General features: G+C 35.7%; 1 protein-coding gene across 1 annotated transcript in view; it reads right to left on the bottom strand.

The window, feature by feature from the left end:
- Positions 1-15540, bottom strand: part of LOC103913774 (transcription initiation factor TFIID subunit 4-like) — a 148610-nt gene that overhangs the window by 89028 nt on the left and 44042 nt on the right. Inside the window, exon 11 of the mRNA XM_009320320.1 lies at positions 11810-11979. Coding sequence (XP_009318595.1) covers positions 11810-11979 — 170 coding nt within the window. The remainder of the gene's footprint in view (positions 1-11809; positions 11980-15540) is intronic.

The raw sequence follows: 15540 nt of genomic DNA, 5'->3' as shown, positions 1-15540 counted from the left end.
CATTGGAAAAACTTTCACTTGAATTTCTGCAGCCCTCCAACCTATGCAATTCTTTAATAAATTCCATTCCTCCATTTCAATAGCGTAAGGGAAACTGATGATTTTATAGTTCTGCTGTAGGTGTCAGCTGTGAAACATTTAAAACACCTTAATCTCTATAAAATTACATGTAATTAAATACAACATGATCAGTTAAGTAGTCACTGTTCAAGACTTAAGCTATACAGGAACTTTTGGAGACTAACAGCTGAAAAGATTGAGGGGAAAGGGGAGAGCAGTTCACCCTCTAAAACTAGACAAGCAATATTTTTTTGTCCTAAGACACACCATGTGTGGTGTCTACAGAAAGCAGGTCATGAAATCAACAGAAAGCAATAGGTGCTTTGTCTAATACTATTATATTAGTAATTCTAAACTGAGCAACAGCATTTAACTATCAGGCTGACTAAACACAAAGGGGAAACAACTCTAATGCACCAAGGGCCCTTGGCATCCTGAGGAGCCATAAATGGCAATTATTGAACTTGTCCCAACCTAATCAGGTGGGACTTAAGAACAGGGTATATCTCCCATATAGCAATGTCCTCAGCCTACAAAGTAATCCATCAATACTGCATTCACGTTGCTATCAAAGGGAAAACCCAATCTTAAATATTGAGCTAGAGAATGGGGGATGGAACACAACAACGGAAAAAATTGAGGAGGTTGTTTGGGTACAAAATACCCTGGGTTTGTGTTGGGGGCACTACCAGAACCTCAGACAGACTTTAAGTATTAAAAACTGAAGGAAAAGCTTGTTAAACAGAGTGATAGTGCCAACAACAAATCACTAGCTCTGATGATTAGGATTAGAGATTCCTAGGGGTATAAGATAACCTAGTGATCCCAGGCAAAAGAAACAGTATGATAATTTTAGCTGTAATTTTCTTTTTTCAGTCCTTTAAATAAAAGCTTCACTTTAAGTCTTACTAACTAAGTGCATAAATAATTTAACAAATGTTGACTTGCTGTACTGTTAAGCCTGTCTGGTGCTGGAAGACAGGATGAAGAAAGGAGAAACAAAAAAACTTTAGTTGCTACCTGCACAAAAACAGCCAATCCAAATGAAGTCGTCTGAGCAGGCGCCTCTGAGGAACCTATAACCTGGAGTCTGTTTAGGGAAGCCACAGGCTAGGGAGTGTTTCCTGCCAAACTAGAGAGAATCAGTGCCAAGTGCTTTGAGATTTGGTAAATTATTCCCTCTAGCAGGTACAAACCAGCACCCCTCTGTGAGGGGCAGATGGCCAAGATATATTCCACAGCTCCAAACCAGCCCTGAACTGGAATGGGAAAGATTTTGTAAACCAGTATCTGATACCGTTCAACACTATACTTCCAGTTCACCTTCATATGTAATAAACAGACTCTGTTAAGGAGAATGACTTTTTATCACCATGTAATTGTTATTTACAAAATAACGGAAGACCCTACATTAATTACTTCAGTGGGCTTGTTTGGAAAAGAACATTCCTCCTCTCATAGGATAAAAATTATCTCATGAGCCGGCTTCTGGATAAAAGTGGACAGTCTTCTGGAGAATTCAAGACTTGCTGGGTATAGTATTTGTTCTATACTTCTTCAGAACTACCCACCTTGAGATGATTCCCCAGGAAGCATTTTGTGAAATTGAGAAACTGGTGAAACATCAGTTACTTTTTAAAAAATAAATTAATAATTCCCAAACTTACAGATTAAAATCCTCAAAATACATAGCCATTTTCAGTGCAAGACACAGCAGAAAAAAAGATAACCAGCCATACAATTGCAAAGTAACCTAAAGGAATAAAAATTCTGAATAAATGTTACACAAATTTTAATACTCTCTTCTCCTCCTGCTCCCTCCAAAGTAAATGCCAACCAAATTATTTTAGCAAAGTAAGATTCAACTAAGACTCAGAAGCTTTATAGTGTGAATGCACTGGTACAAAACCACTCAAAGTTTGATTCAGATACTAAAGTGGATTTAACTTATTCAGTACAAACTATACTATAATAAATAGTCAAGTATTTATATAACTATATAAAGTTAAGAAAGCTATACTGCGTAATATAGTCTGGCATCCTTTCTCTAACAGCAGTAGTGGGAGATGCTGCTAGAAGACTATTAAAAAAAAAAGTGTGCAGTGGTAACTATGCAACAATATACAGCCTAGGACCATCCTAAGTTAGAGGATCTTATCTTTCTCTCTATTAGGTCAGGATGGAATTTTTTTCCCATTAATTTTTCACGTAATTTTTTGAACCTGCAACATCCTAAAACAAAGAGTTCCATAACTTAACTACTCACCTGGCAAAAAAATTAGCCCTTTTTGCTTGTTTCGAACTTTTACGGTCCAATTTCATTTGATATCCCTAATTCTTGTAAAGGGAAAACCAGAAAAATAGCTCCATTTTAGGGGGTCATATTGGTATAATTATTTTAACACAACAGAGCCAGAGAAATAGTTGTATCCATGCAAAATCTATGTGTAACCCAGGCCAAAACGTCTGATCCTATTTTCTGTGCTGATTCAAAGCTCTTATGCAAGTTGGTGGGATTTGGGGCAGGACAAAAAAATTCATCAAGTAAAAAGAATTTCTCAAGAATCCTACTTAACCCTACTTATACGATTAGTGTTTTTTGATGAAAGTCATTTAAGAATGACAAAAATAAGCCTTCACTTCCCTAAGAATTCTCAGCCAGGTGGGTAAGTCTGGGAACCCACACATAATTCATACTTTTTGGCAAAAAGAAAGAACTAATTTGAGAAGAGGTCTGACCTAAAATACCAGACAATCCAGTTTCCAAAATTCTGTCGCTAAGCTAGATAATTAAACAGCTGAAAGGTAGCTATTAATCATCCCTAAAGAGTCTTTTTATTATCCTTAGTGGTTTGTCTCTAACAGAACCAAGCTAGTCACCAAACAGCATTATGCACAGGTATGTGGAGGCTTGGAAAATGGAAGGAGTTGCCATAAATCATGGAAGCAAGAACATATAAGCAGTGCATCTAGAAGATGCACTTTCATCTATTCAGATGGCAAAGAAGCCTTTCAGCTTGATCAGAGAGGACAGAAGCTACTACTATTAATCTTTTTCCTATTTTTTTCTGTAACTAAACTGTATATTACCTAATTTCTTTTAGAAGAAATCAAAATCTCAATGTGCTAAGGAAACATGTTATCCTTAATTTTGATGTTTAATTCCTTCTCTTTTAATAATTCCTCTTTAAGATTATTTTTGATGCAATTTCAAGTGCATATCCTAAAAGAAGGGAGGATGCTGAAGTTATTAAAAGGGAGGTACTGAAGGTCAAAGCAGTTTTGAGAACTACATCCAGATCCTACCCTATAATCCCAGTAACCTGTGCTGCAGCAACTGAACGGTGCGAGGAAAATGTAAAAGACAGAGGAGGGGATGAGAACTGAAATAGGTGCAGGTTTCAACAAGTCAATTGAGAATATACAGATTACAGTTATATGATTTTTTTTTCATCTTAGTTTTCTCAAAACATAAATACACAATAAGCATGTCCAAAGACATTGAGGAACATTCAAGAATAAACATGGAGTGACTGTAGAGAACTGGAAAATATGTTCACTATTTTTATGAATAATAGTACATGCCTCAGTGCACTTTCATGTTTGGTTACTCACTACAGAGTCAAATCAAAAGAGATTGTTAGAGGGACCAGATGAGAAAGAACTAATATGGCAATGACACCAATAAGAGTCCCTAAGAAAACAATAGAGAAGTTATTAGTTGGGGATTTATCCCCTACCTGTTTTCATGCAGGCTAGAAGAATGTGTTCCTTGGGCTAAGCCCCAGATCAAAAGATACTAAACCATCACAGGACCTCAGGCTTAAATACAAGAAGTATATGATTATGACAGTATGACAGGTGAGACAGAGATGGAGAACTGTTGTAAGAATGTCAGAGATGACAAACACATGTGGAGGCACAGATGCCAGCATCCTGTAACATAGTCCTCGCAGTAACAGAACACACTCTCAATCACATCCATGCAAGGATTAAAAGGAATACCAAGTATAAGAATTTACCTATACGCTTCTGTTTTTTAAAGCAACTTCTGTAAACAATGCAGACATTTTGGCTTTTTTTTTCTTCCTGGAGAAGCCATCTCTCTGACACTATAAAAGTCTTGTTGGTGACGTTTCTGAACAGGTATCACAGTTGTCCACTACAAGCCTGATGCCAGGCAGACTAGCTCAACATCAGGCCTCATCTTGAGGAGGCAGGATGGGCATGTCAGCCAGAAAGGATATGCACAAAGAATACAGGAAATTATAAAGGATATCAGAAGAGTAGACCGAAGACCATAACCTGAATTTCAGAATGTTATCACCTTCATCTGTGCATGTCCAGGATTAGAGGAAAAGTTGTCAAGATCAGGACATTGTGCCACATTCATTAATACCAAATCCATGCATCACCAGATCATCCACCACTACAAAGTTCATCCATATCAGACACAGTAATTTGATTTTGTAAAATAGCTCTAGTTTATGATAGTTGATATTAAAGTTGCACTCCTACATTATTGTGCAATAGTGGTACCTCATTTGGCACAACATCCAGTGTTGCAGCTACTTCCTTGAAAACAAATACCCTTTCGTTACCAGTAGAATGTCTTTGTACCAGTTCAACACTTCGCAACATTTGGCTGTGACTTACTTTATTTCACACTAGACACTGCAAAACTGGTTAAACCACAGACTAACACTCTCCATATTATAAGCACTGAAAAAAAGTGCCAAATTGCCAATGAGTTATAGTAGAATCTGGACTTCGTATGCAGTAGACTCAGCAACATGAAGGAGGCTAACCAATGCAATTCAAACTCATGGCAGACGGAAAGACTAAAGTGAAATTTATGAGGTTTTTCAATAATTTTAAGAAATTAAAACATTACAACCTTAGTATTAGCAGCAGGATTGCCAAATAAACGTAATGAACAATCATTTCAACATATTTTAGAAAATATTACCTTTTACTTTTTCCCCCTGAAACGATCCTTGAAGATGCTGCTCACTGATCAATGACTTCCTCCTCCACAAAGATGTTCCAACATGTGTTGAGAGTTGAGGACATTAGTACCACCTCTAGAGCATGGAGTTTGCCTACAGGGATAATGTAAGTCAGCTTTATTGCAATATTGAATGGTTCTCTAAGGTTTTCTTTTTATTGTTCTTATTTTACATCCAATATTTATTACCTGAAATCTCTTTATGAAATGGACTTTATAAATGAATTTGGTAGAGAATGCATCTCCACAGAATGATGATCTTAATTTTACGCTCCTTTGCGGAGACCAAGAAATTTAGGCCATTCAGTTCCCAGATACAAACTTATTCTGAAGCTGGGCAACATATTTTGGTAGGCCCTGAAGGCCGGAACTGCCTTCCAGAAATAGCAAGACCTTTTAAAGAAGGCTCTTCCACTACATTCATAAAACAGAAGCAAGGTATTATGGTGAAAACAAAACTTGAATCCTCCAAATATTTCCAGGACCAAATAGTATGGTCATGCTCTCAGTTCAATTGGAGTAAAGCCTTTAAAAATGATGCCTGAAGAAACAGCTTCATTTTCTTCATAAGTAATCATAGTTTGAACATATCTACATTTATTTTGAGAAATTACTGCTTGGTGAAATAACATCAGTTCTGGCACTTAGAGGTGATACCGCTAAAGGAATAACTCAGATTGTGTAGTGTTGCAGAACCAGTAAGATTAATAAAAAGAAAACCTTAGAAATACACAAAAAATATTGAACAGAAGCTGCCCTACCTTTCACAGAAAGGCAGACTCCAAGCTCTCAGGTGGTACTGAAGTTACCATTCCAACACATGTTGGGACATCTTGTAAAACAGGAAGTCTAATCATGGACCTATTAAAGAAAGAACAACAATACGGTTTAACATTCTGCTGAAATACTTACTGGTTATGTTTATTTGGCAACACTGCTGCTGATACTAAGATGGGAATGTATTCCCACCTTTTTTGAAAAGGAAATAATAAATGTGAATAACATATAATTGTCTTATAATATTGTAACATTAGCAATTGATTAAGTTGGAATATAAAACCAGATTCTCTATTGAATGTGTACAATAAACTCCAATCTCAAGATAAGAAACTAAATTATCACAACTATGGACAATGCTAAGAAGATTGGAAGCAGTGCACACCTTCTAATCTAAATAAAATTTCTAGCAAATTGCTTGTTTTATACTAATGAAAAAAAACCCTTACTCTGCACTAAGTTACAGAACTATTCCAGATGTCAGAATGTAGATACATCTCTACACCTGCTGCACCTCTGCAGGTGACATACTGAAGTTTATAGGAACTAGAAAAAGTAAGTATTTGGCATGCACAATAACTTGCAATTTGGATTATACAATACCTAACACAACTTTTTTTCCCTGAGAAAAAGCAGCTAGAATCACAGAAAACACCACTCTAGGTACAGTTCAAGTGGACTAAGCATGTCATTAGGACAATGCACGACTTCAAATTGCTATGCTTAAGAACAAGTACATGTTAGAACTATCTCCAAACACCATCAAGAGTTACGTCCACAGGTATTTAAGGAGGTCATCTTGACAGAAAGATGCTGGTGGGAAAACTGATATTAAAAGGAATATTTCAGTCTAAAGACAAATCAACTCACGGATAAAAAGTTAAAAGTCAACAAGGAAAATGACTAAGTCATATCAACAAAAAGTGCAGTGAAAACAAAAAATTATCTTCACAGGCAGTGTGATAGCTCAGAATTTCAGAACCCACAACAGTTGTAATCTAAGCAGCTACAAAAACCCTCTAAAATAAACCAGCCAGAGACATAAGTATACTTTTATGTTACAACTGCTCTGTATATGAAAGAGCAATCGCCAATAGTACAATTTCATCTCATTCAAACTTGAATACAACTGTTGACAAACAAACAGATGAAATGAGGATGACAGAATGACTCTCTTATTAAACTAGTAACAAATGCTCTAAATAGAGGCTCTGAAATCTACTGGCCTGGTTCCTTGAAGGATATCCCAATCAGTTTTTAGATGGTTTAGCACTATAAAATGCCCTCGAGAGTATTCAAATTATTTATTTAAAATATATACATATGCATACAACTGGGCTGCCACTGTGACGCCACATAGTAAATTCAACACACTCCAGAATACAGAAAACAGATAAGCTATTTCCTTATGTTTTAACATGCGTTTTTATAGCAGACATGCAATTCAAGCGTGACTGAACAAAGAAAGAATCAAGGCAGAACAATGATCAATATTTCATCAGGCAGAATTAAAAAAATATATTACATGTAAAATTACAAAAAGGTAAATCTATAAATTATGTTGAGCCTAACCCTACAACTGTTACATTGACAGAGACAGTTGCTTAATTCTATCAAGCCAAGCTTCTCTGAAGCTGTTTTAAGGAAGACTGTAGGCCTTTTAACTACTGGACTAGGAGAATTTGGATTCATCAGCACATTTTCAAGCTTAGTAATAATTGGCCTGCACCACTATGTGTGTTCTAGCCTAAAAATCTATTTGGATGAAGCAAGAGAATCCAGTACTAATTTTGTGATAGGAAGCGTTGCAGGTGTATGCTACGTTGTCAATGTAATAGGCTTCTTCCAAAGGAAATTTATAACAATGCTAGATAACAGACCTAAATACAGTATTTCATAAAATCACGCTATGGAAAAATTGATTTCCTAATGCAGATGTAAAAATAATTCTGAATGAATGTGAAACAAAAATATCATCGATGATTCTCCAATACATTTTTATCATACATATTTAAGTGAAAATAATTTGAAAATACAAGATGGACAGTTAAAATTTATTCAATATGGCCAAACCAGTCCCACATTTCTTAGAATATCACATTTGTAATTATTCTATTCAGCCAGTGCTCTGTAACAATAAAAACCGAAGTAGAAAAATTGGGTGAAGAACACTGAACGTGAAGAGAAAGAGAGAAAGAAACAATCTAAGGTCAAAGAATACAGTATGCCAAACTTATATTTCATTATTATTGCATTAAGACAGTTAATTTATGGTTAATATTCTCCACAAGTTGTGACCTTTTAGGGATAGCCAAGTAAAAGCAAAATGGCATCATCTGGTTGTAGAAGAAATCAGTTCGAATTAAAACAAAAGCTGTGGGAATTAATAAGCTGCTGCAGATTCTAAGCTTGTGAGGATATCTTGCTCTGTTGAGCACAAAATATAAAGCAAAGTTTTTTGGAACCTCTAGTGGAGGTTCTAGAGACCACCAACTCTCAGTCAAAAGACTTCTCAGGAAAGTTCACAACATATCTGTTCTCTTTTTCCATGGATTTAGTTATCAGGCAAAATAAAAATTTTATCCCATCCTTCACTATGTCCTGCTACCTTTCACTAATATTAAATATAAAATACAGTGCAGCCTAATTCTTATCTGCTCTCAGAAACAATGCTGTAATAAAGTAATTCCCGAGTCAAGGAGTTTCTATGTTCACAAGATGGTTACAAACCAGAGAAAACTGTCACGCTTAAAACAACCTGCTAAGTCATATTGTTTTATTGATTGAAGTGTTGCCCCTTTTGGTAAACAATGGAAACTCAGAATGTCGAAAACCAGCTTCTAAAACCTAACTAATATAGCATTCTTACCCACCAAGAAATAGCTTATGAATGAATAGAAGTGAAACAATTACAAATTACTAAGGTTATTTTTCTTGTTTCTTTCCCATAAAAACACATGAAAAAGCTAGGATTTTTCAGCATTATTTATTTGTGAGTGTCTAATAGGCTATAGTCTAATAGGCTTATGTTGCCCTTTAAAGAAATACTACTCATTTTAATAATAAAGTTAAAGACCTAGAAAGTTTTAAGAGTTTGTATGCACATCAGCATGCACATGCATGAAGAACATCAACCTCTGCATCTCAACTTCCCCAAAAAGAACAACAAAAGCCTTACAACTCTTTGCATATGTTTCATTATGCTGTGCTGTCATGTAGAAAGATCAGGGTTTAAAGTTTATGATCCTGAATGGAATAGCAAAAGAAATATGTTATCTGTTAAGAAATACCCACTCTTGATTTTGCATCAAAGAATTTGAAACAGTCACAGCCCTGTCCTCCTACATGAACAAATGGCAATGATTACCAGCCAAATGGTAATCTAGACGACTAGATACAAAATTGGGTAAGGAAGCATGTGGGAAGTGGATGAATATCTTTGCATGAATTACCTTTCAGTTACTTCTTCTATTTAAAAGGATCAATAATAATATTAGTCATTTAGATTTAATATAAACTTTGGATGATAACACTGCCAAGTTACAGTAGAGATAAGAACATACAATATATTAAGAAACCTCTTTCACTATAACTTTGAGGCATTTGGCTGGTGGTTACTGCCAAAGACTGAATAGCATCTGCTCTCACTTTAGCAGTTTATATTCTGACTCTGGTGAATGGAAGCACAATCTCTGAAACAGCCTTTGGGGAACACTACTGAGTTGCTCGACAGAGCTCTTACTCAGAAAAGAGAGGAGATTAATATTACAGAAAACTTGAAAGATCTAGCTTCTGAGAAAGAAGAGCAGTTTCCTAATACTGTACATACCACAAATCTCTCTTTTACTAAAACATTAAAAATGTGCCCTAAAACTAAAGTGATCATTAAATATTAATAGATTTAAAGGTAGAAAATAAGGTCTGTTTAAGTCATATTCAGGTAAAAGTAAGAAGAAACAATACATTTTATCTCATTTGTCAACAGGCGTAACGAAAACAAAAGAATGAGGACTCACATAACATACTTTCTTTTTCCTAATGTTCTTGAGAAGGTCATAGCCTCCTTTGCTTAGTCCTGGTGTGTCTAGGCACAGCAACATATGGTAAGACTGAGTTTTGTCGTGAACTTAACAGTGTCGTTATTTTAAGTGCCCAGTAGCACAAACTACTAAATTTGTGTGTGGTCCTATGCAAACAACAAATCTGGCCACACACAATGAAAACCAAGCTTCTAAAACTTCAAAATCAGCTGAAGGAATTCTCTCCTCAAGAGCCATAGATCCCAGATAGTAGCCACTCCTGAACCCCACAGCCACTTTCAAAACTATAAAAGGCTTCATGTAAAGCCAAAATAAAGCTCTAAAAGTGGCTGCAGGAGATCACTAGGAGTGGCCGCTCTTCTGGATTCACTGCTTTTGAGAAGTAAATCCCTGCAGCTGCTTTTAAAAGCTTTGAAAGTTTCATTTCAATTATCAAAGCCAATAAAGCTTCAAAAACAGCCATAGGGATTTGTTCCTCAGAGGAGCAAACCCCAAAAGGCAGTGATGAATAGTGTGATGGGTTCTGTGGCTCTTAAAGTATGTACAGATTCCTGTAAGTCCTGCACTTGTAATTACAGCTTCATGTTGTGCAGCAATTGTTACACCCAGACATTTCATTAAGGCTTATATGGCAAATTCATTACTGATTTCCCATTCTTTTTAACAGTTTTATGTCTGTTTCCTTTTTGTTTTCTTACACCTGTAAAAACTATTATGTGAGCATCCCTCACAACAGTTTCTCAAACAAATTTCATTAAAACCTTGCTGGCTTCCTATCTCAGGTGGTGGTAAGCCATCTCACAAAATGTTGCAGATCGCTTTCCCAGACTGCATCACATAATGCCATCATCACATCATCGCAACATGATAACTATAGCATGCAAAATAATCCATATCTCTGAATGAGAACTTAAAAGGACACTAATTAAAATACAAAAGTGAAGCTTGACAATAAGTCAATGAAGAACTTTGCCTGCAACTGCAATATAAAAAGGCTTCCATTAATTCAATGAACATAAACACAAATAACACTTCAGAAGTAACCGCATGACTTAAAAACTTAGCTGTACTGACTTGTAACAAGGTTTTGGTCTCATCTTTAAAATTACAAGAACTAGATTCCCAAAAATTTTACAAATTTAACTAGTGACATAAGCATAGTTCTAAAAGAAATATATGATTTATGCCCCTAAATAATTTGAGCTTAGTATCTTAAGAAACTGATGGCTCTGAAAATATTACCAAAATTATGTTGAAAAAGATACATTTAGGTACTAGAACATACATAGTATATTAATGAAATATGTCATATAAAATACATTCTGAGCCTACTTACTAACCTTAAAACATCACTAATTTTGAATACTTATTTTTTCTACTACAGTTTTTAACTTCTATTTTCAAATGGCAGAATGAATAAATACACCTTTTTGCCAGGATAAATAAATACACCTTTATGAAAAAATGCTATAAGAAAATCACTATGAACTTAAATAGATGCAGGTGTTAAGAACTGAATAACTGGTTAGTATGGGGAAAGAAAATCTTGACAGATAACTTCAACATTCTGTTAAATGTTATTCACAGGTGTCCTCTGTGACCTGTACTACTTACTCTACCTCTCTGTTTCAATCTTCTCATGTGTAAAACATGAAGGAGGATTGTGAGAAATAATTAATGTTTGCAAAGAGCTTTGAGATCCTTGGATATAAAAAACACAGGGAAAGCATGAAGTATAAAAGTACCAGTATACTATTTTTTTCCAACTTGAACTAAGTTACTTTTATCACAAAAACCTTGAAAGTTTAGTAATACAAGATTATGTAATAAAATACTTAAAAAACAATCTTAAGTGCTAAGCATGTTCTCAGAATCTCGTAACTCCAAAAGAAACACTATCAAAAGGAATGGACATGTTTCTCACCCATTTCAAGTATGCGTTTATGTAGAGGTATAGCAGCAAGAAAGGGTTCATCTTTACAGGACTGTATCTGGGTTCCAACCAAGTCAGAGTTGGCAGCCATAATTCGGGCACTTTCTTCATTAAGATTAACACCAGCCATAGAGGCAACATCATTGATGTCATCATCATCTCTATAATGAAAAAAAAAACCCCAAATAAAAATAATTCTGCATATGACACATTCATTTTGTATATTATCTGCTTCTCCAAAAGTAATCATCATGCAACATGCCCAGTGGCTGGGCCAACTTGAGGCACAACCACTAGGGTCTCCATTTTCATAGAATATATTCCAGATTCAGAACTGACTAAATTTTTCTCTGATCACATTAGGAATACTTAGAAGCAGGACAATTTGTCTGTAACAGAAAGTGAGACAGAGGTGTCGTGTCTTCATCTGAAAGTCAGTGATATCAATGAAACCAGATGGTCAGGAAACTAAAGGCAATGATCACCACTAAAGACAGAGCATTTGGCTATTCTCTTTATGCTAAAAACTAGGAGTAAAATGATAAAATAAATAAAAACCCCACAGACATTAAAAGCAAAAACATGAATTTGGAATCCTGCACTGTTTCACAAGTTCCTATCAAAATGGGCACCAAAGCATTTTCAGCAGTAGTCAGGAAAGATTCTTTGACCATGATGAGTTCATAAGTAAGTTTGGGTTCCAGCTGTAGTTTGAATATGCGCTGGTATTTTTGCTGGCAACATACAAAAATCAGTTGAACATGTCAACTACTTTTAGAAAAATTAGCTGCATTTGAGAAGATGATAGCAGCACTTCCCAGGCCACTATTTGCCCCGCAATACCCTTCCTAACAGCTTGAGGAAGTACTAACAAATTTGAGTTTCCATACCTGTATCTCTCAAGCATCTTTTACCTCCTACCTCTGTGAGGTATGACTCACAACTGTGGAAACAACCATCTGTTTTTAGCACATGCTGTTTAGGAGTTATTACTGACATGAACACTGTATTTCAGCATATTCTAGGAGCAATTACACAACCTTTGAGAATGTATATATGGAAAAGATCCACATAGATCCAAGTCCAGACTCCTACTACTGCATAAAGCAAAAAAAAAAAAAGCTTAATTTAAAAGGTTTTTAAAAAATTATTACATAGATATCCTATGCCCTCCAGAATACTTTCTGTCACTTGAAACAAGTTTAACACATACAGTAAAAACCGAAAGCTACAAGTAACGTCTGAGAACAAAAGGAAAGAAAACTAGAAATCCATAATCTAGGTCCTTCCTGTCCTCCCATACTCTCCTTGGTATCTGTGCTAGAGCAGCCAATTTTGGTGGAAGACTTGTATGGTTTGTTAGATACTGGTTTTGTTTTCCTTTGTGGGAAGAAGAAGTTAAGGCGGGATTTTTGTTTGTATAAACCTACAGAAATGTGCTGAACATTTGAGACAGAAAATGGAAGATTTTACAATGATTGTCAGGAAAATGCTACACAAATGAGCTGTTATTATTTTCCATGAGTGTTAAGCACTTGAATTTCTTCTCTTGGAATGAAATTCCTGAGGACAGTGTCACAAAATTGATCTCCTGCCTTAATGGTTTTCATGCTGAGTCTAAAGGATTTTCATTTTTACATTTCACATGGCATGTATGTGATACTCATAGGAGGGTCGCAAGAGCCACCATGAAGAAACTGGGCTCCTATGCATTCAGCGCATAGATGACCAAACTACTCTTTGGCCTTGTCCAACCAGTTGTGAAATGGCCCCCAAATATCAGAGCTGATAAATGTACTTGGCCACATAACAACTAACAGTGACTTAAATATTCAGTGACAAGTTCAAAAGATTCCAACTACAAATGAAAAACAGCAACAAAAACTGAAAAAGGGGAAAAACTAAGATTTTTGGGGGTTAAAAACCTCAACGCTTAAAATAGAATGAGCATCACCCAAGGTAATCTACCCAGGACTCACAAGGCCCAAATGCAGCAGGCCTTTTAAACCATGGCAAAACCAAATTCATATAAAGGTAGTTATGATAACACAAACTCAAAACTATGTAAGATAGTGGAAGCTACTGGAAAACAGACTTGAGCCCAGAATTTCAAAATAAAGCTAAAACCGACCAAACTACAAAACATTAACCAGCTTGTGCAGTTAAAAAAAAATAATAATCCAATATTGATTCCCAGTGGACCCTCACATCTCTGTGGGTGCAAAGGCAGCGCTGCTTCTCTGTGGGGTCTGGCAGTGCCTGGGTACCGCTGCCTGCTGAGGGGACCTATGCACAAAGACTCAAAGGATCTTGATAAAATATTAACTGAGCAGGAAACTCGTATGCTTTCCCTATATATAGTCCCCATGATCTCACTTGCTTTAGCAAGCATTTATCACACAGTTACGCACCATCTGGCTAGCAGTAAGTAATAGTCTCAATCCGTATTTCCAGATCAGGTTGCCAGGACTGAGGTACTTTCACGTCCTTCAAGCAATCATCCATACAAAAATTAAGATAGCACTCCTGACTTCAATAACACAATTTTCAAGAGAAGTTTATACTTATGTCTACTCTTACTTAATAGCTGAAGAAAGTACAATCAATCTTTTACCTTCCTTCCGCTTAGCTTTTTAGCTAAACCAGGATTCCAATGAAATTATCAAAATCAATGCAATAGCACTTATAAAGACCATCACTGTAACTCCTGGACAGAATCATTTCCTTCCATCTTACATTGGCAATCTACTATCTGTGAGTACATCTGTATTTTTTTTTTTTTAATGTTACATGGAAGATAGATATGAAATGTTTTAATCATAGTTGGGACTACAATTTTTTCAGTCTAATGGGAAAAAACTCTATCAATATATCCTTTTTGACTCTGAGGAACTTCATCACGAAAAAGAGCTTGGGTTTGGATACAAAACACACGCACGTTTATATATAAAAAGGGCTGGCATTCTTGCCAAACAATTTCCTATAAAAGTCAACTTTTAAGTCCAGATGAGTGAGTTTTCAGAAGTCATTCTGTGGAACAAAGATGCCATCCAGTGGTTGCCTAGATAGACAGTAATCATCAATCTTTCCCTTTTCATCCCAGCACAGTATTTAACAATTTCATGTTTCTTGGCATATATCGTACTGTGCTCATACTAATTATACTGTTTCAGTAATTATTTCTGTTTTTTACTGAATTAAATTCTGAGTCTTATGGGATAAATCTAACATTCCAACATGCATGCTATTTTTAAGAAGAGAGCATGGGTTCTCAAAGTCTTTCCAAACGCAGGCTACATCTTAAAGTAGCCTAAGAGTTCAATTCTTCCTCCTATATTCAAACTCTTGTAACACCTCACCCTCTCCTCTTCATTAAAAACACTCATGCAATTACAAAAAAAACCAAAACCCTTATTTGAGAATAAGAAAGAAAAAACAAAGTATTCGCACAGTTGTCTGTAACATGCTTCAAAGATTTTGTTTAAACTAAGACAAGCCATTATAAAAATCTGGTAGCATTTTTTTTATTAACAAATCTTAACTGCATGATTGCATACTGTTTTTCTTTCTCATGCACTTTGTAAGATTTGAGCCAATGATGTCCAAGTCTGCAATACTCAACTGCTCCCAAATAAGCTATAAGAATACATAAAGCAACTGAGACAACACTGTACTATTGATCCTCCTCCCTCTCAAAAGTGAAATTTCATGTTTTTAGGACA

Source organism: Pygoscelis adeliae, unplaced genomic scaffold, assembly GCF_000699105.1.
Source record: "Pygoscelis adeliae isolate BGI_AS28 unplaced genomic scaffold, ASM69910v1 Scaffold62, whole genome shotgun sequence".
NCBI classification, from domain to species: domain Eukaryota; kingdom Metazoa; phylum Chordata; class Aves; order Sphenisciformes; family Spheniscidae; genus Pygoscelis; species Pygoscelis adeliae.
This window is presented reverse-complemented; position numbering and strand designations above follow the sequence as displayed.